The following is a 24,606-nucleotide window of genomic DNA, read 5'->3' as shown; positions in this document are numbered from 1 at the left end:
AAATCACATTTTTTTTCTAGCAAGGTAAAAGTTTCCTAAAGCTCAGGACAGCAAACTGACCTCATAGCTCATTTGTAAGTACATGCTGGGAACAGCAGGTGGCTACAGGAAAGCTTGTTGGAAAGCATTAGCCATTTATACTCCTACCAGCAGAAAACCCGGATTACACCATATCCACTGACCCAATGCCCAAGGCAGAATTTGTAGCACAGAAATGTATTAAAGGATCTTAATGTATTTTATTTCATCAGACCCACGGTATGGGCAAAGCAGCTGGAGATATTTCAGGAATGAAATGTGTCTGCTTTACATTCTCCACCATCTCTGGCTTTGCATGGTGGAAGGAAAAGCATCCACTCCAAGAAACAGAACTGAATATCCTGGCTGAGTTGGCAGACAGTGCTTAGCTGGGCTGGGGGAGAGAATGGGTCAGCTGCCCAGGGTGCTGGAACCAAAGCCACAGATCACCAAGCAGGGTGATCTTTCAGATGGAAAGAGAACTTGCCATTTGGAAGAGCCTAATTCTACTCAACAATTTAATAAAAACAATTAAAATGTACTGAGACAATTCTAAAGCAGAAGCCATCATCTGTTTTCCCCCAAATCAATTAAGATACCAGTTAGATGGAAGCTAAATGCTAGAACTAGCCACAGTGTGACAGAAGGCAAAGATATGGGAGCCCTCGTGCAATGAGCTCCTCAGGCGCTGTGCATACTTGGCACATGGCTCTGAGAGAACAGTCAGCAGCAGCGGAGAGAAAACCATGCCACAGTCCAGCATAATGAAGCTCCTGACACAGTTTGCACACATGTCATTTTAAAAGTGTAAAACATTCACCACTCTTGGTATCTTTTATTGCTCTCCAGACAGCTCCATTCTTGCAAGAACTCTAATGACCTCTTTCCTCTTCTCTGGGGGGAATGCATACCCTGTCCCAGTAGTGTCTCCTGTCACCGAACTCAGGCAGCCTCCCTTTACCTGACATTCAGACAAATCCTGTTTCTGTTCATTCCTGCCTCCCCCCAGGAAAAACCTAGTCGTATTTTTTGCCACCGGGGGTGGGCAGTGGGGCAGGGCAGCTACAACCACAGAGGGTCCTAGGCCATCCACCCTAACTTGTGAGAACCCTCCTCCAAGCAAGCCCTGCAACGCCTCAGCACAGAGAGAAGGGGACTGGCTGAAGGCTCAGTCTGCTTGGCTGTTTTACCTGCAGATGAACATACATTTAAAAACTAATAGAAAATGGCTCAAGGCGGTTTTTGCCACAGGAATGATGACCTGCTCTTTCAAACATCATTTCATTTCAGTAGCTGAGAGCAGGCAGTATTTGCCTCTTGGTATCTCGGGCAGTTTTAAGGATCCGAAAAACCCTAGGCGGTGCCTGTACTCCCGGCTTCCTCCCCACCCTCTGCCCCAGCCTCTCAGGGTCTCTGGAGGATGTAAGGTACTAGCAGGAAACTTCTAGTTCTTGGGTGATTTTATCCTCCTCTCAGCACACTCAACATTTGTTTGGCTTTCTCTCTCAGCATTACCTTGTCCTTTAAAAGATCACTTGCTCAATTGGAGCCAGCTCCAAAGCTGCAGTGGAGACCTGGGTAAGGGCCCTACCAGTCCTCCCAAGAGCCATCAAGGGCCCAGCGTGGGCACACAGGAGCAACTCAGTGTGCTTGCCAGAGAACTCTGGCCTGTTGAGTCATCCCTGAGGCTACATGGGCAAGTCACAGTTTCAGGTGGCCTTAGGTTGTAAATGCCATGTGTCTCTCTCCAGAACAACACTTGGAAAAGAAAGGAATACTTTCCCCATTCTTCTCTGTTGGCCTTCCAACTCACATGGTGAGATCTCAGGAAAGTACAAAAATGCCAGATGGGCCTCGGGGAGACCTATGGCAAGTCCCATAAACAGGGTAACCCTGAGTTCTCTTCCTGGATAACCCAATGAAGAGCCTGTGCTTTGGGACCAAAGTACTGGATTCAAGTTCCAGCTGCACTGCCGACAGTTGTGTGAGGTGACTTAGCCATTTAACCTTCCAGAGCCTCAGCAGTACCTCCCATAAAAAGGGGTTCTGGACATTAAAACAGCGAGTGTGTGTGAAGCCCCCAGCTCAAGGCAGGCTGGCTGCGGCTGGGATGGCTCTTCCAGCTTTTGTCATCCCCTCACCTTACACAGTAAGACTAAGGCACTGGACTTCAGGGCTGGGAGTCCCCTTCCCTGCTCCTTCCTCCTCCTCCCTGCTCCCTCTCAGCCTGCTCTCTGGTTCCTTCTCCTAGGAGAAACTGCTACTGACAAAGGAGAATGAGTGTGAAATCTTCCTCTGAACATGCGATGCAGTTTCCTCTGCCCCTTTCCACAAACCTCTTTGTACAGAGTATAAATGCACAGTAAGTGATAAGCTCAGTGAAGAATTTCTGTTGAAGATGATGCAAATTTTAGAGAAACTTGATTAAAATATATGAAGACTACACGGGGCAGCCTAGAAAGCACTCACTGGTTAGGGACACCATGAAAGGGACCTGGAAACTTTCCAAGGACAGTGCAGAACAGCTACTCTGCTCCTGTGGGGGCTTCTCCACAGGTATGGCTGTGAATTCCGCAAGCCTCTCTCACAAGCAGAGGCAGAGCATGTGTGTTTCCAAGTTTGCTCACGTATTGACTGTGTGCTGAAGAGCCCATGTCTATTTCCCTCAGACTGTCGGGCTGGGAGCTGCAGTGAAAGAAGGAAAGAGAGAAAGGAACGGGCTCTAGACACTCGGAAAACAATTACACTTTTAATCCAAACGGTGCCAGTGTCACGTGCATTTGGTTTGTGCTTCTTCTAAGAATGAAAGTCTCTCTGCATGCCTCTTGTTTTCACATTAACTCAAAAAGGTCATTCTGAGGACCTCAAGAGTATAAGCATGCTCTCCTCTATTTTCACAAAATTTAAGCCTTAAAGTGCTGTCCACTCTTTGATGTGTATGTAGAGGGGAGGGCAGAGAAGCTGGCTTCCTAAGTCTCCATTTTTAAAGTTAGTTTATTTAAATACACCCTCCCCTGGAGGGCAAGAGGCTTATTCGGTGGCAGAAGAATGTTTTAGTTGTAGACATGAGTTCAGATTTGAAAACAGACTAGGGACTATAGTCTGTTAAAACCCCCACCGAATGGAGATCCCACCCCAGGATTCTAGAGACTTCTTACCTGGCTGGGAGGAGCTGACCTCACAGCCCAATTCCCTTTCACTTGGTGAGGGGTGGGAGGGGGCTCAGATATGGTTACAGTCTGGGTATAAAAAAAAAAAAAAAAAAAAAAAAAGCCACGAATGGAGCCTGTTCATTGCTAAATCCAGTGGGCCCTTCCAGTTCTCCTTGATAGTGTCTGGAATGGTTAACTACTCCCACAGGCACATACTACTTTCTTTGTTTTCATTCTCTTGCACTGGTAGCTCCTCATCTACTGTCCTTTAAGTATTAGAATTACCCCCATGCTGGACTCTCTTTTTGTTTCACCCCACCCTTGCCCCAAGGTTTAAAACTCTAACCATACATGCAAACAACTCTGAAATTTCTCTCTCTGCCCCAGATCTCTCTCTGGAGCTCTATGCCTCTGGATCCAATTATCTACCAGATGTCTTGGATATCTTAGACTTAAGATGCCCAAAATGGAACACTGACTCCTTCTTCTCAAACTTGCCTCTCCCTTAGTGTCCCCCACTCTAAAAGAACAGGCTCACCCTGCTGCCAGTGGCTCATGACAGAAACCTGGTTTATCACTGGCATCTTCTGCATTCTTCATATTCAACTACTGAGTCCTGTGGATCCTAGTTCCAAAATTTTTTAAAAGATTTATTATTATTTATTTATTTATTTATTTATTCATTCATTCATTCATTCATAGAGACACACACAGAGACAGAGAGAGAGAGAGAGAGAGAGGCCGAGAAACAGGCAGAGGGAGAAGCCGGCTCCACGCAGGGAGCCCCATGCAGGGCTCGATCCTGGGCCTCCAGGATCACACCCCGGGCTGCAGGCAGCGCTAAACCGTTGTGCCAGCAGGGCCGCCCCTAGTTCCAAAATTTAAATTCCTTCTCCTTCCTTCCATCTCTACTGCCATCACCCTGTCAAAGTCACCAGTATCTCTTGCCAAGGCTACTACAATACCCTTCTCTGGGTGATTGCTGACTTCAAATCCATCCTGCTCTCAACAGCCACAGTGAGTCCACACAACCATCTCTAATAATCTCATTCTTACTTAAACCCTTTAATGGTTTCCTAAGAATGACAATTTCACCACCTTAACTCTCTCATGTCATTCAGCCTCGCCCCCTGGACTCTATGTTCTAGATACACTGACCTAATCAAATTCTTGCTTCTTGAGGCCTCAGTTTCAATGGCTTTTACTCAGGAAGACCATTCTAGACCTTTGGACTAGACTAGGGCCCCATTATATGCTTTTCATGGCATTCTGGACTTTTTCTTGAAGCACTGGTCACAATTATAATTGTAGGGGTAGTTTGTGTAATTTTTTCATTTAACTTGTTTTCTTGACTAGATTTCATGAAAGAAAGGGCCGTGCTTCTGAAATTTAATGCCTAGAACAGGGGGTGGTTCACTCAATATTTTGATTGAATGGAGGAGAGATTAGTTACAGACTATGTTCTCTGAACCTCTGAGGAAAAGGAAAAGCCAGTCAAGAGCTCAGGTGGCCAGATCCAATCTGCTCATCCTCATCTCTCAGCAGTATCTGTCTTCTCTCCCTCCCTTGTAGTATACCACCGCCGCCCTGGCTCCTGTGATATTCTGTGATATTCCAGATCTTCTTCCCACCTCATTGGTTGTAGCTTCTTAGAATCCTTAACTAGCTTCCTTTCTCAAACCACCACAGAAAGCAGTACTCTTAAACCTTCATATATTCCTTCAAGTAAATCTCATCCAGACCCAAACTTTCAATATTTCAATATTGCAGTCTAAATATTGATGCACCTGGAATTTATATTTCCACTCACAATTTCTTCCCTTAAACTCCTGTATCCAACTTACCACTTGACAAACATACCCAACTAGATTGGTTAATAGGAATTTCAACTGTAACATGTTCAAAACAGAACTCTTAATCCTCTTGACTCCCGTATTGGCTAGTCTCCTAAACTTCCCTGCTTCTGTGAATGATTCCATATCCATACAGCTGCTCAAGCCAAAGCCAAGACTCCTCCCTGATTCCTCATTCCCTTACTCTTCACACCAACTTTATTAGTAGTCTTGTTGGGTTTATCTTTAAATGAAGTTCTGAATCTGCCCTGCTTTCTCCATCATCTCACGCAAAAGTCCTGGGGCAGGAATGAGTACAGCATGCAGATGGGATAGAACAAAGGCTGGCAGGGCTGGGATGCTGTGAAGCCAAAGCCTCCACCGTGGCTAGTCAGAGCCCACAATGAGTTGCCCTCTTCTGCCTTTGCTGTCCTCAAAGCTCTTTCTCACAGCGTTAGAATGATTTTTCTTTTCATTCTTGGTAATTGACTTGAGATGTACTTTTTAAATATTTGTTAATTAATTCCTGTTTGAATAGATAATACATGAATATAACAGAAATTGAATTTGCATAAAATAATATTCAGCAAAAAGTATGTCTCCCTTCCCATTCTCTCAGTTACCCTCCCCAGAGGCAAAGCAACCACACCACTACTACCAGTTGTTATGTATTCTTGGTAGTCTATGCACAAGCATTTATGTTTATCTCCCAGAAGGATGGAAATGTAATATAAAATGTAAATCAGATCACACCATTCCTTCGCCTAAAACCCTTCAATGCCTTCCCACGACTTTTAGAATAAGATACTCTTTGCAAAGGCCTACTATCCCCCCATCCGGTCCCACCTGCTTCTCCTCACGCACTGGGCTCCAACCACACAGGCCACCTCTCTCATCCCAATCTGCCAAGTTGTTTCTGCCTCAGGGCCACGTTGCTATTGCTCCCTTGATCTGGGACACTCTTCCCCTAACCTGTGAATGGCTGGCTCTCCCAGGTTTTGTCTCAGTTCAGCTTTCACCTCTTCCAGATGCTAGACTCCCACCCCTACTTGCAGTGCCTCCCAATGCCCTTCTCCTTCTCTGTCATTCTATTACACCACAGTACTTACTCCCATCACAAAGGATCTCATTTATCTGTTCCCGTGTTTACTGCATCTCTCTCCCAAAGAATAAAAGCACCATGCAGTCAGGGACTTTGTTAGTTCTATTCCTTGTTGCTCCTCTGGAACTCAAGTAGGTAGACTGAATAAATAATTACTTAGAGTCAACATCCAACTCTTTAAAAATAGAAGAAAATTACTTCTAGCAATAAAAGAATGTTTAATGCTGTACTGTGTGCCCCCCCCCGCCCCCCCCCCGCTTCTGGAGAGGAACACCATCACACAGTCTATTTCCAATTACCCGGGTGAACAGTAGCACAGTGAGGACAATCTAAAACCTACTGCTGTCTGGCTTTGGATATATTCCATTGTTTGCAGTAGAGCAGGTTTACTTTCCTAATTATGCTTTTCTATGGCCATTATTACTATGAGCCTATATTCTGAGCTCACTCTGAAACGCAACCCAGAAATGTCTAAGATGGCATCAATCAGATGCTCTCCTGGAATTAAAACTTTGCTGTAACACTCACAACCATAAATGAGCTGAGTATAGGGATGCCTGGGTGGCTCAGTGCTTGAGCATCTTGCCTTCAACTCAGGTAGTGATCCCAGGGTCCTGGGATCGAGTCCTGCATTGGGCTCCCCGCAGGAAGCCTGCTTCTCCCTCTGCCTATGTCTCTGCCCCTCTCACTCTCTGTGTCTCTCATGAATAAAGAAATAAAATCCTAAACAAACAAACAAAAAAACACAAAACTGAGTATAGATAATGATAATGAAGGCTGAGTATAGATAATGAAGAACTGAGTATCATCACCCCAATTCCCGGATATTCATTTCCTACTCTACTCAAGTATTCTGGTCAGTTACTCCAGATTCCATGGAAAATTAATCCAGATAACACTCCAGTTCAAAAGAAGAGCAGTTTAATTGATACAAGAATATTAACATAAACCTGGGCCTTTAATTTGTAAATCTGGAAACTTTCCTCTTCCCAGGTGCAACTGTAACACTTCAGTGCACACCTCTAAAGAGCACATATCATCCTATGTTTTAATCACTAGGATGCACAAACCCCATCGTGTGCTGACTCAGAGCTTCCATGTCCCAGGGGCCACCAGGCTGACATGGTTCAAGAAGAAGACCATCTGAGTGCGTGCAGAGGCCTGCTGCTAGACAACATCATCCAGTTAGGAAAAGACCTGCTCTGCTCCTCAAGGCATGAGTGGGCTGCCAGAACATTAGGCCTCCATTACACAGAGGAAAGGTCTTCAAGAGCAATAGCCACTGCCTGCCACCTCCCACCTTATGGCCTAAGAACAACCCATCAGTATCAAAGCAATTTCTTGATTGATATTTAGAAAATTTTGGTCATGGAGAGCATCTAACAGCTGCATGGCATCCTTCCTCTGCAGTCCCACTGTACTGTTGTGGAGAACTTGTCTATTTAAATGAAGTGGGCTGGGGATCCCTGAGTGGCTCAGTGGTTTAGCCTGCCTTCAGCCCAGGGTGTGATCCTGGAGTCCCAGGATTGAGTCCCACGTCGGGCTCCCTGCACGGAGCCTGCTTCTCCCTCTGCCTGTGTCTCTGCCTCTCTCTGTGTGTCTCTCATGAATAAATAAATAAAATCTTTAAAAATGAATGAATGAATGAATGAATGAATGAAGTGGGTCTGGCTGTCTGCTATAGAAGAGAGCCACAGGACAGAACTCCCCACAGGCTAGTGCCAGCTGTCTCCCCTCATCCACCACGATACTGCACATTTTAGCACACACAACAGCTGGTGAGGCCCCGTGATCATGTACAAGGAGGTACCCAGAGCAAAGAGGGACACTCCTTGTCATCCCCTCCTTCCACCCATGCTCCAGGCACCGTGTTGTGGGTTGAGAATAAGCCAGACAGACAGTACAGGTGGCTCAACCACTTGACTCCACAGGCAACAACAGAGAAATAGAATATCCTTCAAATCTCAGGAAGAAATAAGCAGGGGCACCCTCCCAAGCTCACACTACCTCGTGAAAAAATGTCAGCGGACCTACCACACCCACCACACCTCCATTTCTGCCCTCTTCCCATTTCCTTACATTTCTAGTCCTTCTCTACTTTGTTTTCTTCCTCTTTCTCTCCAACACATTTCTCCCTGCTTTTTTGTTTCTCTAGGTGTCCCGGTAACTATGGTTGCCCTGACATCTGCTCTGACAGCATAGGGTATTTACTGGATTGCAGGCTCAAGGGCACACCAAATTTTGGGGTGGTGGCAAGTATCCACACCATGCAGCTTCTATGTGTGCACCTCTCATCTGTCTGGAAAACACACAGGAGATGACTTCATCTCCTCCTCAATTCTGCCTAACTCTGAATAGGGATAGGAATCATGTCTGTTCAAACAAGGAAAGGTGAGCAATTTCCTAGAGAAGCCAGCTGACCTAATTATTTTAGGCACTTCTTCAATGAACTATAGGGCTGACTCATCCACGTTTTTCAGTCTTTGGCCTCTGAACTCTGTTCCAATACTTCACAGAGAGTCTTGACTATTCAAATCTGCAGTATGATAGGTCTTCTTCCCACCAGCTTGACAGCACCATCTCTCCGTACTTATTCCCTGCCTATCCAGCACTTGCATGTTTTGAGTCTCTGGGTCTCATGTGCTTCATGGGTCCTGGTCCAGGGATGCTCTCCCTTAGGGCACCGAGTTTCAGAGACTGAACAGTTCTGGTGACACCAAGCACTGTCTGAGAGCCTACAACCCACATTTTTAAAAAAATTTATTTATTTATGATAGTCACAGAGAGAGAGAGAGAGAGAGAGAGAGAGAGAGAGGCAGAGACACAGGCAGAGGGAGAAGCAGACTCCATGCACCGGGAGCCCGATATGGGACTCGATCCCGGGTCTCCAGGATCGCGCCCTGGGCCAAAGGCAGGCGCCAAACCGCTGCGCCACCCAGGGATCCCCCCCACAAACATTTTGATGGGGCTCTGGTGAGTGGACAGATGTACTGAGTACTAAGATGGCCTTCTCCATATCTGCCTTCCAAATGATGGCAGTGCCCCCCAAATGCAGATTCTCTTTTTATAACATTGGCTACAATATCAACTAATGCTGCAGAGCTTGGGTTGCTGTTTGTCACAGTCTTATTCAGGCTCACTGCTAGCAACAAGGTAGCAAAATTTGAAGTGGTGAGGCTTTTCTTAAAGTCTGTATCTCAAGGGCCCAACAGCTGAGGAATAAGGACCATCACGTGATCTTATCAGAGCCTTGGTTTGCTTAGGTAAAAGCACTTTCCAGAAGGAGAAACAAACTTCATTGATATTGATCTCTTCAGAGGAAAGGTACTATAGAAATCTCATCTAATAAATAAAGGATTCAGGCTCCAGTGTTGGGCTGTCAGTCCAGCATGGAAAAGAAGCTATCAGGCTCAAGGAGTCAAAAGTATTTACTGGTCATTTGTACACTGTTTACAGAGCTCTATTCTAGGGGCCGGGTGGAAGAAAAAGAAAAGAAAGAAGTCACAAACGCATGCCTTTAAGAACAGCTGGAGATGCACAGAGAAGAAAACTGCTCAAGGACACAAGAAGCAAAGCAAGAAATCAACTGCAAATAAAATCAATACAACCCAGCTATGTGCAATAAATCGGGGGCATCAAGGAGAGGTCAACTGCATAAGGTATCCTGGAAGAGGTAAGTTTTCAAAGAAAATGAGGACATGAATTAGCACTCAGGAGAAAAATGGAACGTCCACATCAATAAAAATTAAGTGCCACTGTGTCTCATATTACCCAGGCACAGTGGGAGAAAAAAAGATGGCAACACTATGGACCCTGTCCTCCAGAGGCATCTAATCTAGATGGAGTGACAAGAGATGCATGGAGCACAACAGAAAACAGTGCACTGGGATGACTCATTACCACCACCTCAAGAGGCTCTCACACAGTAGGTTGCATATATTTTCAATGTGTTCAATAAGTGTTCAATAAAAAGCATCTCTGAATTGAGGAAGTGCTTAACAAATGGGCTAAGATCTATATGGCTGAAAATAAAGATAACTCATGCTGCAGGTATCTCCTCACTGCCTAGGACACCCATGGGCCAGCAGGGGGATATGAACAGTGCAGGATTCTGCGAGCTCAGCAAATCTAAGCTCACATGCTAGATGCTCCCTTAATATTTTATTTCTGAGTTATTCAGCCTCAAAGCTTGAGTGGTGCCATTTTACAATGCTTTTATCAGGGTCAAGTGATTTAACATAGGAGCAGGCATTCGGTGTAATAGTGTTTACACTTTACTCAATAAAGTCGTTCTATTTTGGGGGCGCTTGGGTGGCTTTTCTGGGGCGCCTGGTTAAACTTCTGCCTTTGGCTCAGGTCAGGATCTCAGGGTCCTAAGACAGAGCCCCATGTCAGGCTCCTAGCTCAGTGGAGAACCTGCTTCTCCCTCTCCCTCGGCCGCCCCCACCCCCCCGGCCCTTGCTGATGCTCATTCTCTCCCAAATAAAATCTTAAGCGGAAAAACAAAAAACAAAAAACAAAAAAACAACCCTGTTCTTTTTTCCTTTGCTCAGAGGATCACAACTGCAATGGTACAGAGTTCACTCATTCAACTCAAATATTTACTAGGCATCACTGCACTTCTACAGTAGAAACCACCAAAAAACACTATATGATTGGTCTCTGTCCTCCAGTGCTTAGGGTCTGGAAGGAAGGATAGACAATTTCAGTATCTAAGAAGTACAGCAGTATTTCTTTATGGACTCCATAAGAGAGAAGACTTTTCAGCAGTCTCAGGAGATCAGCAGATAAAGAAGGGTTTTTGTTTAAAAAGACACCTAGATTTTGCGAGGGCCTCTGATGAGGAATACCGTGGAAATGGTGAGCCCACTCTAGTCCCTGATTTCCCCACACTAGTTCTTTAGTCCCTGTGAACAAACTTGCTACTGGAGGAATGGGGTGCTGGAAAGCCGAAGACCCTGTGTCCAAATATCTGAAGAAGAGGCTTGCCGAGGAGGAAGCTGATTTGTGACAGGTCACTGTGGAGGGCAGAGTGAAGAGGAATAACAACATGTTTTATAAGGAGGCTAGTTTTAGTTCCGTAGAGGAAGCACCTAGCCAATCTAAGCTGCCTGGCAATAATAAGACCTGTTGTATTCCCTCAAGGCTGAAGATGTGCATGGCAGCTGGATCAGCTGCCAGGGAACTGCTGACGTGGTTTCTGTATCAGTTCAGGGAGCTCGACTGGCATCAGATGGGTAACTTCTTTATTTTTTTTTTTAAGATTTTATTTATTTATTCATGAGAGACAGAGAGAGAGAGGGGCAGAGACACAGGTGGAGGGTGAAGCAGGCTCCATGCAGGGAGCCCGATGTGAGACTCAATCCCGGGACTCCAGATTATGCCCTGGGCTGAAGGTAGGCGCCAAACTGCTGAGCCACCCAGGGATCCCTGGGTAACTTCTAAGTCACTTAAGTATTTATATTCTATGCCAGTGACAAGTTAGGCAGGAATGAGAGACTGGTATGTTTGTATACAGTAGGTCTTTATCTCTATGACCTCCAAAGGACTCATCTTATTCATGTGCAAGATAAATCACAGGTTTTGTTTATGCAAACACACTCATCCCCAAAGCTGAGTATTTAATTAAACCATAAGCTTATCAAATATTTTTAATTAGACCAAGCAAGCAATGCTACCCTCTTAGTATATATATGCTGTCTGCTTTCCATCCCCTACCAATAAAAATCCAAGGCAGATAAAAGTAATGTAACAATAAAAAAATGCTAAAGTTCCCCATCTATACCTTATTCCTTCAGCCAAATATTCCACTAGGAAGACCTCAGGTTGCACACGTACCCTGGCTTCAAGAATATACATGGAGACTGGTCCAGACATTCTCTCATTCACTGGCTTGGGCCTGTCTTCAAATACTACTACAAAACGGACTTTTCCCTAAAGATACCAGCAGGCTCACCAGGACACCACATTTCTGTGACTTCCAGTTTTTCTTGTACATTATTAGTACATACTGTCTGGGTACTACCACAGACCATATACTTTAATAAGGGCAGTGAGAAGCTACAGAATAATATGTGATCCTAACCCCTGAGGATTTTAGAATCTAAGCAGGGGAAAGGAGATCAGTAGAGAAGGCATATGTTAAGCACTCAGAAGATGTAAATCTCTAAGTAAAAAAGAATGGAGTTGATTAAATCTGATATAAAACCTCTATGATGTGCATCACCTTACTTGAAACATCCAGTAATTATACTCTATCTGAAATTACCTTTGCATTTCCTATGGAAAAAAAAAAGAGCTATGAAGTGTACAGACAGTATATCAAACACTGGGGTATATATTAGAATTACCTGAGCAACTACACTTTTACAAGCATCCCCTTCTATCCAGGGACTCTGAAGAGCTGGTCTAAGGCCCACATGTTTCACATGTTTCAAAGAAGTTCTGCTCATGAGGAAATCATAGTAAGAATCCATTCAGAAGACTGGGAGTGTCTAGTAGCATATAATTGCATACAGTGTAATGAACACAAATTAGCTTACATACATTAAAAGCCCTGGAAAGGACATTTTTTAGCGAAACGTTGGGAACAATTTGTTGTCAATTTGAAGGAAAAAAAAATTTAATCCTATTATTTTGACTAAACACTACTTTATTTTTATTACTAATGTTCCAATTTGGTGACATTTTGCTGCAAAGCGTCCTTAGAAGAGTCCTGAGTCCTGAGCAAGGTGTTGGAGGCCAAGACAAGAGGAGGCAAAAACAAGAGTATTAACTTGAAGAAAAACCCAAGAAATCTTCTGGGTACTTCATTAGACACAAGTGAAATTCTGTGGAGACAAGCAGACATCCAAGATGCATGATGAGGAGATGTAGTTAGGAGGACCCAAGACCTCTGAGATGGGAGGGACACTCACATTGGGCAGACACTCTTCAGTCCCTGAGCTTTACATTAAAGGCTGCATGAAATACCAGTATTTTGCACACAGGTATGATCTAAGGCTAGTGGCAACCTTTCTGACCTCAGTTTCCTTGTTCATAGAAAAAAGTGGGGTTGGATGAAATGACTGCTAAAGCTCCTTCTAATCCTGGTGGTATGTGACGCTAGTATCTATCTACACACAAATTTCTGTGATTGTGTCTTGTGGCAAAAGCATTTAATTCAAGCAAAGCATTTCCAAGCATCTCTCAGAGTGGTTTGCTTATATTACCTCAAGTGAGAGTAACCCAGAATAGCATCTTAGATGTCTGCTATGACACTAGTTTGATGAAAAGAGGAACACTCTCAGGTCATAGGCTTTCCCCCTTATAGATGTACAGACATGTTACATACAACTGAAAGCAAAGGGAATATGCTTCAACTGCAAACAGAAATGAATTCATGGGATGTGAAAATTTTATTTATTTTTTAAAAAGATTTTATTTATTTATTCATGAGATACACACACACATACACACAAACAGAGGCAGAGACACAGGCAGAGGGAGAAGCAGGCTCCATGCAGGGAGCCTGATGTGGGACTCGATCCCGGGTCTCCAGGATCACGCCTTGGGCTGAAGGCGGTGCTAAACCACTGAGCCACCCAGGCTGCCCCCACTGAGCCACCTGGGCTGCCCGGATGTGAAACTTTTAAAACACAGTTTTGTTGATCTTTTTTAGGCCACGTAAGCTCACCATACATTATATCATCCATTTTGGGGGAATGTATTTAAACATTTCCTGTCTTCCTAGAATGCATCAGCAGCTAAAATCATTAGCCATTTGTCAGGGTAAGGGGCAGCGGTAGGGGTCGGCTACAAAAATCTATAGCAGATGGGGTGCCTAGCTGGCTTAGTTGGAAGAGCATGTAACTCTTGATCTCAGGGTTGAGTCTGAGCCCCATGCTAGGTGTAGAGATTACTTAAAACAAAACAAAACAAAACAAAACACCCAAAACCTTAAAAAATCTACAGCTAGGGGCACTTGGGTGGCTCAGTGGTTGAGTGTCTGCCTTTGGCTCAGGTTGTAATCCCGGGATCCTGGGACTGAGTCCTGCACTGGGCTCTCCATGGGGAGCCTGCTTCTCCCTATGCCTATGTCTCTGCCTTTCTCTCTCTCATGAATAAATAAATAAAATCTTAAAAATATATATACAGCTAAATTATACTTAGTTGTACAAGATGGAATTTTACCTAAATAAGAGAAAAAGCAAGGAGATCCACTCTCAACATTTTTCATTTATGGGAGAGGTCCTACCCAGTGCAAAAGTACAAGAAAAATAAATTATAGACAAAGATTGAAAAGGAGTTAAATGGCCTTTATTTGCAATGACATGATCATGGATGTAGAAAATCCTAAGGAATCTAAAATAAGTAAGTGGCAGAATAAAAAATCATATGCAAAAATTGTTTTGAAGTGACAGCAAAGAATAATTTGAAAATAAATTTTAAAAATTCTGTTGATAATAGCAAAAAATTAAAATACTTCGGAATAATTTTAACAAATGTATACTGAGAAATACAAAATATTACTGAGAAACTAAAGACGATTCAAATAGGTTCATGGGCTGGAATATTATTAAAAATGGCATTTTTAAAATGATGAAGGTAGGGATGCCTGGGTGGCTCAGCGGTTGAGCATCTGTTTTCAACTCAAGATGTGATCCCAGAGTTCCGGGACCAAGTTCCGAATGGAGCTTGCTTCAGAATGCATGCAGCTTGCTTCTCTTCCCTCTGCCTACGTCTCTGCCTCTCTCTCTGTGTCTCTCATGAAAACATAAATAAAATCTTTTAAAAAAAGAATGGTGATGATACTGGGAGCCTGGGGGGGATTAGTCGGTTAAGCATCTGACTCTTGATTTCAGCTCAGGTCAGGATCTTAGGGTCACGAGACGGAGCCCTGTGTCGGGCTTCACACTCAGTTTGGAGCCTCTCTATTCCTCCCCTCCTACTTTCTCTCTCTTAAAAAAAAAAAAAAGTGAATACACTTGAAGTACAGACTCTTCATAAAAGAAGATACAAATGACAAAAAAAACTGATGAAAAAATATACTTAACATCACTAGTCATCTGGGAAATGCCTGATGGGAAATTAATATTCTACAGCGAGATGGGACCACACACTCATTAGAACAGTTAAAGTTTAAAAAAAAAAAAAGGACAATATTAAATACTGACAAATTATGGGTAAATTAGAGCCCTAGTACACTGCCAATAGAATTTTCTTAAAAAGCAAAATATACAGTGGTCATTCAACCTGGCAATTCCACTTCTATATCTACCTAAGAGGAATTAAAAACATATATCCACATAAAAACCTCTGCATGAATATTTATAGCAGTTTCATTCAAAATATCCCCAAACTGTCAAGAATCTAAATATATGTCCCCTGGTAAATGGATAAACTTAATATGATATCCATACAATAAAATACTATCTAAAATTAAAGAGGAATGAACTACTAATGTGTAACAATGTGGATCAATCTCAAAAACAATACACACAAAAAAAATACACTATGTAGATAGACAAGACTGTATATCATACTGTATGAATCCACGGATATGAAAATTCTGGAAAAGGCAAAATTATACCAACAGAAAACAGATCATCAATAGTTGCCTGGGGGCTGGGAAGGGGAGTGCAGGGGCTCTGACTAGAAAGGGGCACAAAGGTGATTAAAAACATTCTGAAATTTGAATTTGGTGATGGCTGTACCACCTAAATTTAACAAAACTCCCTGAACTCTAAAACAGGTGAATATTATGGTACACACATTCTATCCCAAAAATTTTGTTAAAAAGAACACCACACACACTTTGCTGGACAAAGAATTAACTAAAACCACTTACTCTTGGAATTAAAACAAAAGACATCAATCATTCATTTCTTTTTGCAATGATCCAAAAGAAGTATTCTAAGCAGGGTAACCTATCCAGATAGCTTTGATAAAATTATTGTGCCGTTATAGCCCCTAACATTAGACTACAAAAGTAGTTGCAAATTTGCTATCCAGACAGAAAATATTTCACTCCATGGGATAAAGGTCTCCTGGCTCACCTGTCAGAGGGTGAGAATGTGACACAGGCTTCAGCAGATATGCTCTGCACATTGTGTCTTTTAAAAGCTCAGTCTTTGATGTTCCTTTGCGGGGGAGGAGAGTTCTTCATGTTTCTCATTTCTCTCTATAGTCTTGTCAAAGGACATATGGTAGGCTGGATCTCTGAGACAGTGCTCAACAAACAGGCTAAATACATGGAGTTAGAGTTCAGTAAAAGGTCTGTTTTGTTTTGCTTTAGCATCTCAATGTGCAATTTATAAAGGAGCAACAGAGAGACTAATCTGTTTGGTTTTAGACTAGAACTCTTATACATTAAAGATTAAATGGGGAATTCAGACAGCATACTCCTGTTCAGGTAAAAGTATAGTGAGAATGAAGGGAAGAGGGCAGCAAAGGGAGAAAATTTCACAGAATTTGCCTCAAGATTTCCAATTATCCTTAGCTCTCACATATACAGTAACTCCCACCAAAGGGCTTTTTTGTTTTTGGGAGTATGGACAGGACACTTCTTTCTCTTGAGACATAGGTAACACATACCTAGCTGTGGTCTTATAAGTAATGGAGAAACTTTAGCCTCTCATTGCCAGATTCAGCATAAGAACAGGATCCCAAAGGGCTGGGGTCTTGGTAACCACGTATCTCTCTATAACACATGGCAGAGCATGGACTCACCACTCAGTGGCAGTAATGATAATACTGAACCAGCCAAACCAATTTGGTCAAGATAAAAGATCTCAGGCGTCTCCCTGGATAGCAGGGGTTTTTTGATGGATCCAGGCTAGAACTTATAAAGCCTTATAAAAACATACACTGACATATTTTCTTTTAGAGACAAAGGATAGAATGCCAAATGTTCTTAAGAGGTTCAAACCACTTGTGGATAAGAGTTAAAGCAAAAGCACAGATATATGGACTTATCTGTGGTGATCTACAGTGCTGGTGAAATGGACTGGCCTAGTAATTTCATGTCACCAACATGCCTCATAGTCACTGCAGCTCCTTGCCCCACTCTGGACCACAGGGTATCACTATTCACTCACTGTGCGGTCCCCTGCAGTGACAGAGATGGCTGTGACACAGGCACATCTCCTTTTCAGTTACTGACTTAGTTCACATTTGTTCTAGATCATTCCTCTAAAAAAGATTCAACAGCCTCCTGGGCTTTCCTATGTGCTTAATTAAAAAAAAAAAAAAAAGTAAAAATTAGATTGTGTTGACCATATTTAAAACCACTGACAGCTCCTCACTGCAAACCAACATCCAAACCCAACAGCCTGGAGCCTAGAATTCCTACCCTTTCTAGTAGTCTCTCTTCACTTAACCCTAATCCAGCTACACAGCGGTCACCTTCGGAACACGAGCTTTGTCTGGGAATTCTCTCTTTCCACACACATCTAAATCCCACTCTTCTTTTAAGGCCCCAATTATTGCAGCCTACCCAGAGTCTTCTAGTTTGAATTAATCTCTCCCTCCCCACCGTCCTATAACACATAACTTATACCTCAGTTAAAACTCTTATGGTAGGCTGCACTGAATGCCAACTGTTTCATGCATGTGTCTGCCTTCCTCAGAGGCCCAGTAAATCCTTACTTTGAATGCATATTAAAATCACCTTGGGGATCCCTAGAAAATTTACTGATTCTACCAGTGGGCAAGGTAAGTACCAGATGTATCCAGAACACTTTTTTTTTTTTTTTTTTAAGATTTATTTATTTTAGAGAGAGAGAGAGAAAGAGAGGGAGAATCTTAAGCAGACTCTGCACTGAGTGCAGAGTCAGGGCTCAATCTTACCACCCTGCGATCATCACCTGAGCCAAAATCAAAAGTCAGATGCTTAATCAACTATGCCACCCAGGTGCCCCCAGAACACATCTTATTATGCCAGAAAGTAAGGAAACACTTTGGGGACAATTGCACTACCAAAATAATTAAATATAGTAATGAATTACAAACCGCTGAAAAAATATAAAAGCCCTTGAGTCCATAATAATAATAGATAAATACATGAGGGAGAAGGGTTCTCACAGAAAAACACTGAGTATCAAATGAGAAATGTAGAAAGGAGATTTGAAGTTAGAAAAATCATCATTTTGCAACCACCATAAGTAAAGACTGGTTCAGGGAAGAATCATCAATGGATGCTAAATCTAGGAGACATTTTTGATGATGAGCAGGATATTGACATGGTCATAACGTGTTTTCCCACAGACTGCTTACTAGTTGCATGGTCAAAAATAATAACCAATCGAGTGGAGAAATTAGACAACACTTTAATTAGGTTGAGTGAATTAAAATTAACATCTACAATGAGAGGATCATAGACATCTGTGCCTCTCAATGTCAAATCCTGAGAAAGGACACAACATCACTTAGTAAGAGTCTGGCTAGGAATAAATCTGAATTTAATCATGAAGAAACATCAGACAAACACAAACACAAAGTGAGAAGCATTATTTTTAAAAAAGGGGGTAGTGGGTGTAGGTAGTCTTCAAAAAGGTCAATATTAATAAAAACAAAGAAAGACCATAAAAATGTTGCAGGCAAAAAGAGTCTAAAGAGATGTGAGTGACAGCTAAACACAACACCTGATCCTGGACCAGATTCAGTCCTGAAAGGGAACAATGTTTTATATGAAAGTTTTGGATCAACTAATAAAACTGGAATATGGGTAGCAGGCAAATCTAACTAAAGTACTGAATCAGTATCCATTTACTAAAGTTGGTAACTGTGCTGTGGCTATAAAATAATATCCCTATTCTTAAAAGAACATTCATTGAAGTTTATAAAGACAAAAGGCCAAAATGTTTGCAACTTACTCTCAAATGGTCCAGAAAAACACTTTAAATTTCCAAATAAAAAGCTAAAACAATAGCTGGTGATCTTTTCTTACTCAATTAGAGTGAGGCCCAGACACTGTATTTTTAAAAGCTTTCCAGGATTGAGAACTGCCTAGAGCAGTTCTCAAAGCTTGCTTCCACAAACCAGCAGCATCACCACCACTCAGGGATTTGTTGAACAGGCACGGGCTTCCTGAATCAGAACCTCTGGTGGTAGTGAATGGGCAGGAATCTGTTTTGCCACATCTTCCATGCATAGAGTGCCACCCACTCCAATTTGAAAAACCATTGACCTAGACTATGAATTCCTACATTATGTATTTCTAGATCCTATATTCCCCACAAAAACTAGCAAAATGCTTCATGCATAGTCACATCTCAATAAATGCTTGTGGAATTTAGTTTGACAGTGAATGATAACACAGAAAATGACTACTGAGGCACCTAGAGATGACAAACTACTCTAAAGGGCTAAAGCATCACTCTTGAGTTTCTAAAGTGAATATAAAATTTATTTTGAAAGCATGAAAGGAAGCCACATTACTCAGGTTAGTAAAAGCACTGCTGTCCCAAAAGGGAGCATATCAGCTTACAGTTTAAGTCATAGTCAACTGAAAACAGGTGGTACTTATGCAAGCTCTTAGACTAGTATTTAAATATTGATTCTGTGGTTCTGGGAAGCAAGGCACAGAGATTACAAAGCAATGCTGTGCGCATCACGCAAGATTCACTTAGAGAACACAGCATTCACATGGCTGTGATGTGGCCCAGAGCTTATGAGGATGGCCAGATTTCAGAACATCTTCTAGGTGGCATTTGGAGAGACAAGACTCCTGTAATGAGAATGAGCTGATCAATTTGCCTACTGAGTAAAAAAATGAAACAAATAAATCCATTTTTATGCAATTTTTTTCTATCTTGAGAAGTTAAAACTGTTGAAGATACTGTGGGATGCAAGATATCATCCCCAGCCTCACCACATGCCTTTTCTAATTGGCACCCTGAAAGATTTCACAGGAAAAGGGTGTTACTTTGGTATTGTTGATTTAAAGGTTATCTAATCACAGCAAGGCAGAGGAGAATTCATCTTCAAAATTCACCTCCTTATTGAAAGCTCATGGAGTATCTTGGCAATTAACAATTCCTATCACCTTTGGCTGTTCCCTATGTGAGAAGGCTCAGAACTCGCCTTACAAATTGCTCTTTTGAAGATCAAAGAGAAGCTGAATGTGTCTGTGTGTGCTCTCGATGAGACTGTAATTTAATGGAATTTCTAGAGAAGGCTTGCTGGCAGTGTTTGGATGACAGCCCCGGGGCGGAGGATTCAGGGGAGCTTGGCCACTCTTCCCTTTGGAGCATCTTCCCTGTCTTTAATTGGCACCTCATTAGAAATTAATGAAAATGACATCCTCTGTTCTTCCTGCTCCAGGCATCGAATGCTACAAAAAGGCCCATCACAATTCATAACACATTCAATTTATATAGCAATGGCTCTTAAGCATTATTTATGAGATGTGAATTTCTTGTCAGCAGTTAATAACCTGTACAGAGTGGAAGGGGAATGGAAAAAAGATTGTGAATATATGTATTAAGAAAAAGATTTTCTGCAGTGGAGAAGTGTTCTGTTTGAGTTCAAACTACCTTCCTGAGCATTCACTTCCAGTAGTAAATTACAGAGGCTCCCTCCCCATGCCCCAAACCATTCCAGGCAGTTCAACATCTCTTCAACAGTCCATGCATTCTCAAAGAAATACTACACAACTCACCCTTTCCTAGAGAGATCCGAGCAGACAGGCAGGAGGAATACAAGAGCTATCTGTCAAAGACAGTCCCAGAGGTGTATGTTCCCATTGCTGTCCTTCATCTTTTAAAATGTGGCTGTAGTCTCCGTCATTTTTCTGGGCACCTAAATGTAACACTCTGTGGGCCAAACTGAATTCCTCCCCAGTCTCTCTAGGAAGGATACATCGGAGAGACTGCAGAAAGCTCAGGGCTTTCTTTCCCAGCATTAAAATCAAATCTCTCTGTAAGTAGACCATCACAATTGGGCATAAGCCAAGGAACTGTATGTTAGATCATCTAAAAAGAATGCGTGTTCTGTGGTAAATCCAACAAGCACTTTAGAAATCCAGCCTCTTGCCCAAGAGGTGAAGAACACAGTAGATAATCTGAACTTACCAGAGACAATTAGGCTTCACTTAGGAGCATGTGAAATCATCTAACATGTATTTCTAGATTTTTTTTCCTGCTGAGTGCTTAAGACCAAAGGAAATTTGGTGGTTTGCATTAAAGCTGAAGCATCAACTGGCATACCTGGTTACAAGAGCTCAGTGCTAAACTGTGAATTCTCGCTGCTTGCTTGCCTGACAAGGACAGAAGGGTATCAGCCATAGCCAGGGGCAAGACAACACACTGTATGGATCAACTGCTTGATCCACTAGGGCAAATCCTGTGTGATACCCAGGATTCAGTTACTTTCAAGAAAGAAACAAGAATGTAAGATATAGGAAAATCCCATGATTCTAATTTAGGAACAACCAAGGGCATGTGTTATAATAGCAACAGGCAGATTGGCAGGTGCACTTCACAGCACTGATAACAGACTGAATACTGAAACGCCCCCCTCCCCCAATAGTTCGTGCAAAGATCCAAGCAAGAATTTGCAGACTAAAAAAAGAGGAGACAAACCCTTCAATACAGGCAAAGCTGGTTAGCCACCATGCCCCAGAATTTCTTCCCTATTTCACCAAAAGTTTAAAATTACCTGGCAAGGTTGATCAAAACACAGTTGAAGAATAAGATTCTGGGCTCTCTCCAGGGCGACTGGGATTAGACCCATGGGGAGGATGTGGCATGCCTGACAGAAGGGCCATGCTAAGCACTCTTCCCTTTTATGTCTGTCCCGGGTACCACAGACCACAGGCTAAATCCCACCTGTGGAGGAGGGGAACACTTCTATTGTAAAAATTGGGGGTGCGAGACTAGGGAGACACAGGATGAGAGGCCCTCCTCCTCCTGGGATTACATCACTGTCAAGGCTAACTATACTCACCCGGGGTTATCAGGAACTCTGCAATACTACCGCCCCGATTTTAGGGACTGACTCTTACCTGGAGCCCCAGCCGGGAACTTGGTGGGCATGCAACAAGTCCTCACCCCGTGTGTCAGATAAGGTTCTAAATAGCTCAAATGACTTCTGTGTCATGGTGCAGATCATACCCAGGGTGTTCTATCACCCTGCTGAAACTCTAGAAACAGTATGACGGACATCCCACCCGTTTTCAGCACGAACCTGTCTCCCTAACCCTAGTCGTTATGTTGGGACTAGGGGTCGCTACTGGGGTGGGTACTGGCGCAGCTGCTCTGATCCAGGGCTCACGATGTTATATAGAACTCCAGGCAGCTGTAGATGAGGATCTACGGGCACTAGAGCAGTCCGTTTCTAAGTTAGAACAGTCCCTCACCTCACTTTCAGAAGTAGGACTTCAAAACAGGAGAGGCTTGGATTTACTATTCCTGAAAGAGGGAGGATTGTGTGCGGCCCTGGGAGAGGAATGCTGTTTCTCCAAACTGAAAAAAATAAATGTTCCCTAAGATTTTAAGATTAAAATCAGCCCAAACAAGAGGAGGGAATGAAGAAACCTCCCCCCTTGTAAGTAGGGCCAGCCCTAATCCAGAGGCAGCCCATCCAGGTGCCTTCCTGAAGTTTTAGCAACAAAAAGCATTCTGTTTGTGATAAGAAAACCATTTCCCCCCCACACCCTGATTGGAATGTCCCTGAATAGGTTCATGTTGACCTTCTGAGAAATCAACCTGGATACTATGCGACTCCCGCGGTTCTTTTGTCTTTAAGCGGTTTTTTTCTTTTCCTTTTGCCTTTAAAAGATACCTGTAATTGCTAATCGGGGCTCTCTTCCTCCTCGGAGGTGGAGAGCCCGTTTGCGCAAACGTCCAATAAACCCTCTTGCTAATTGCAAAAAAAAAAAAAAAAAAGATTCTGGGCTCTCCTGGGCCATGCCACACCCATGAACACAACTGAAGTTGCTGACAGCCTCTCCTCCCACCTCTTATCCTACCTCTCTTCTTTATACTTTAATACAAGCAATTAACAGGATAACTAAATGCCAAGCTAAAAAAAATTAAAACTGGTCTGGTGACACCTGGACTCCCCATGCTGCTGTCTGTTTTTGCAGTTGAATATACACTTCCAATCTTGTTGAGTACCACACACCAGAGTGTGCAACAAACAGATTTCTGGTCTTGACAGGATAAGAGTTCCCACTTTGTTTTCATGAGAAGCCAGTACATCCTCCTTTCCTTCTCATTTCCAACAGAGTAAATAACTGAGGCACAGGAGAAGCAACAGCTGCCTCTTCAGAAGATGAGGGACTCTGAGTAACTGTAATTCTCTAATTGCTGAGCGAACCATCTAGTCCTACCTGCCAGCATAGTACTTGTAGGGTATCTATGGCTGTCCCAGGGGGAAAAGGAGGCTTCTAAAGCTCACTCCTAAGGACAAAGGATGTAGGCTTCTCAGAGGTGAGAGCCAGGCCTCCAGGTCTGCCTGATGAAACCTCTGTCCCACAGAACAATTTTATAATACTAAGCTTTAAATTAGGAAATAAAAACAGGAAAACTGTAAGTCAGCCTAAATAATGCAGCTACATAATTTTGCTTCTTTGTGACATGATGTATGTAGTGGTCAAAGAGAGAGAAAGAATTGGTCTAAGTTTTGTTCCACCGTGGGTAGGCATAAAGTTTTTAAAAATACATCCCTGTGCAGCAATTCTGAGAGCCAGTATTACACTGGATAATATAGAAGAAAATGTTACTTTAAAGCTATTTATTTCAAGGGTTTAAATGACAATGAATTATGGTTCAAAGAAAATTTTCCAATCAAACTTTAATTTAAAAGGGATATGGGGGAGAAAGAGTTTTCATTTATTAGACCTAGTAAGATGCTCATTCAAAATTAACTTAATATCTGAATTTTATGGTACATCTCTCAGAATTTCACTGGTTTGGTTAATTTCTAAGTCATCAATGAGTAGGAACCACAGTAATACGCAGTGGGGAGAAGATGAAAGCAGTGAGCAGTGACGATGCAACTCTAAAGAAGTAAATGTAAGATAAATGGGGATGTTTTTTGTTTTTCTGTAAGTGTGAGAAGAAATAAAGGGCATTTAGAAGGAAGACTCCTCTACTCTTGCATTCATAAGCTTCAAGCCCATTGCTTGCAGGGAGGCACTCAGGAAAAGAACGAAGGACTTCAGCCTATGAGGAATAATCTCCAAAGCTATGCCAGGGTGTCAAGGACACAATCTCCGTCATGCCACTGGGGGAGATGCTTACCGCAGCGGCATGATCCCAATTCCTGCTGCACCAGCTCCAGTTTGGTTTGGCACTGGAAGCACCGACGTCGACTCTTCTGTTTCGATCGGCTGGTTTCCTCAGGTTGTTCGGTGTTCTCCAGTAGTCGTGCCCGTTTCACTGGCGAGGCCTCATTCTCAGACTGTGAATCTGACCAAAACAACACATTTGGGGGTCAGGGTTAGTACTTGGCCTGGCAAGCACAGCTAATTAATGTACTGCCAGGCATTCTACTGCCCTCTTCCAGGAACTGGACC

General features: G+C 42.8%; 1 protein-coding gene across 2 annotated transcripts in view; it reads right to left on the bottom strand.

The window, feature by feature from the left end:
• Window positions 1-24,606, bottom strand: part of ZFAND3 (zinc finger AN1-type containing 3) — a 325,210-nt gene that overhangs the window by 8,382 nt on the left and 292,222 nt on the right. For both annotated transcript variants that reach the window (XM_072731513.1, XM_072731506.1), the window contains exon 5: window positions 24,332-24,499. In XM_072731513.1, coding sequence (XP_072587614.1) covers window positions 24,332-24,499 — 168 coding nt within the window. The remainder of the gene's footprint in view (window positions 1-24,331; window positions 24,500-24,606) is intronic.

The sequence above is a fragment of the Vulpes vulpes genome, chromosome 1 (assembly GCF_048418805.1).
Source record: "Vulpes vulpes isolate BD-2025 chromosome 1, VulVul3, whole genome shotgun sequence".
Taxonomy (NCBI): domain Eukaryota; kingdom Metazoa; phylum Chordata; class Mammalia; order Carnivora; family Canidae; genus Vulpes; species Vulpes vulpes.
The sequence above is the reverse complement of the archived record's forward strand: the minus strand, read 5'-3'. Positions and strand labels throughout refer to the sequence as shown.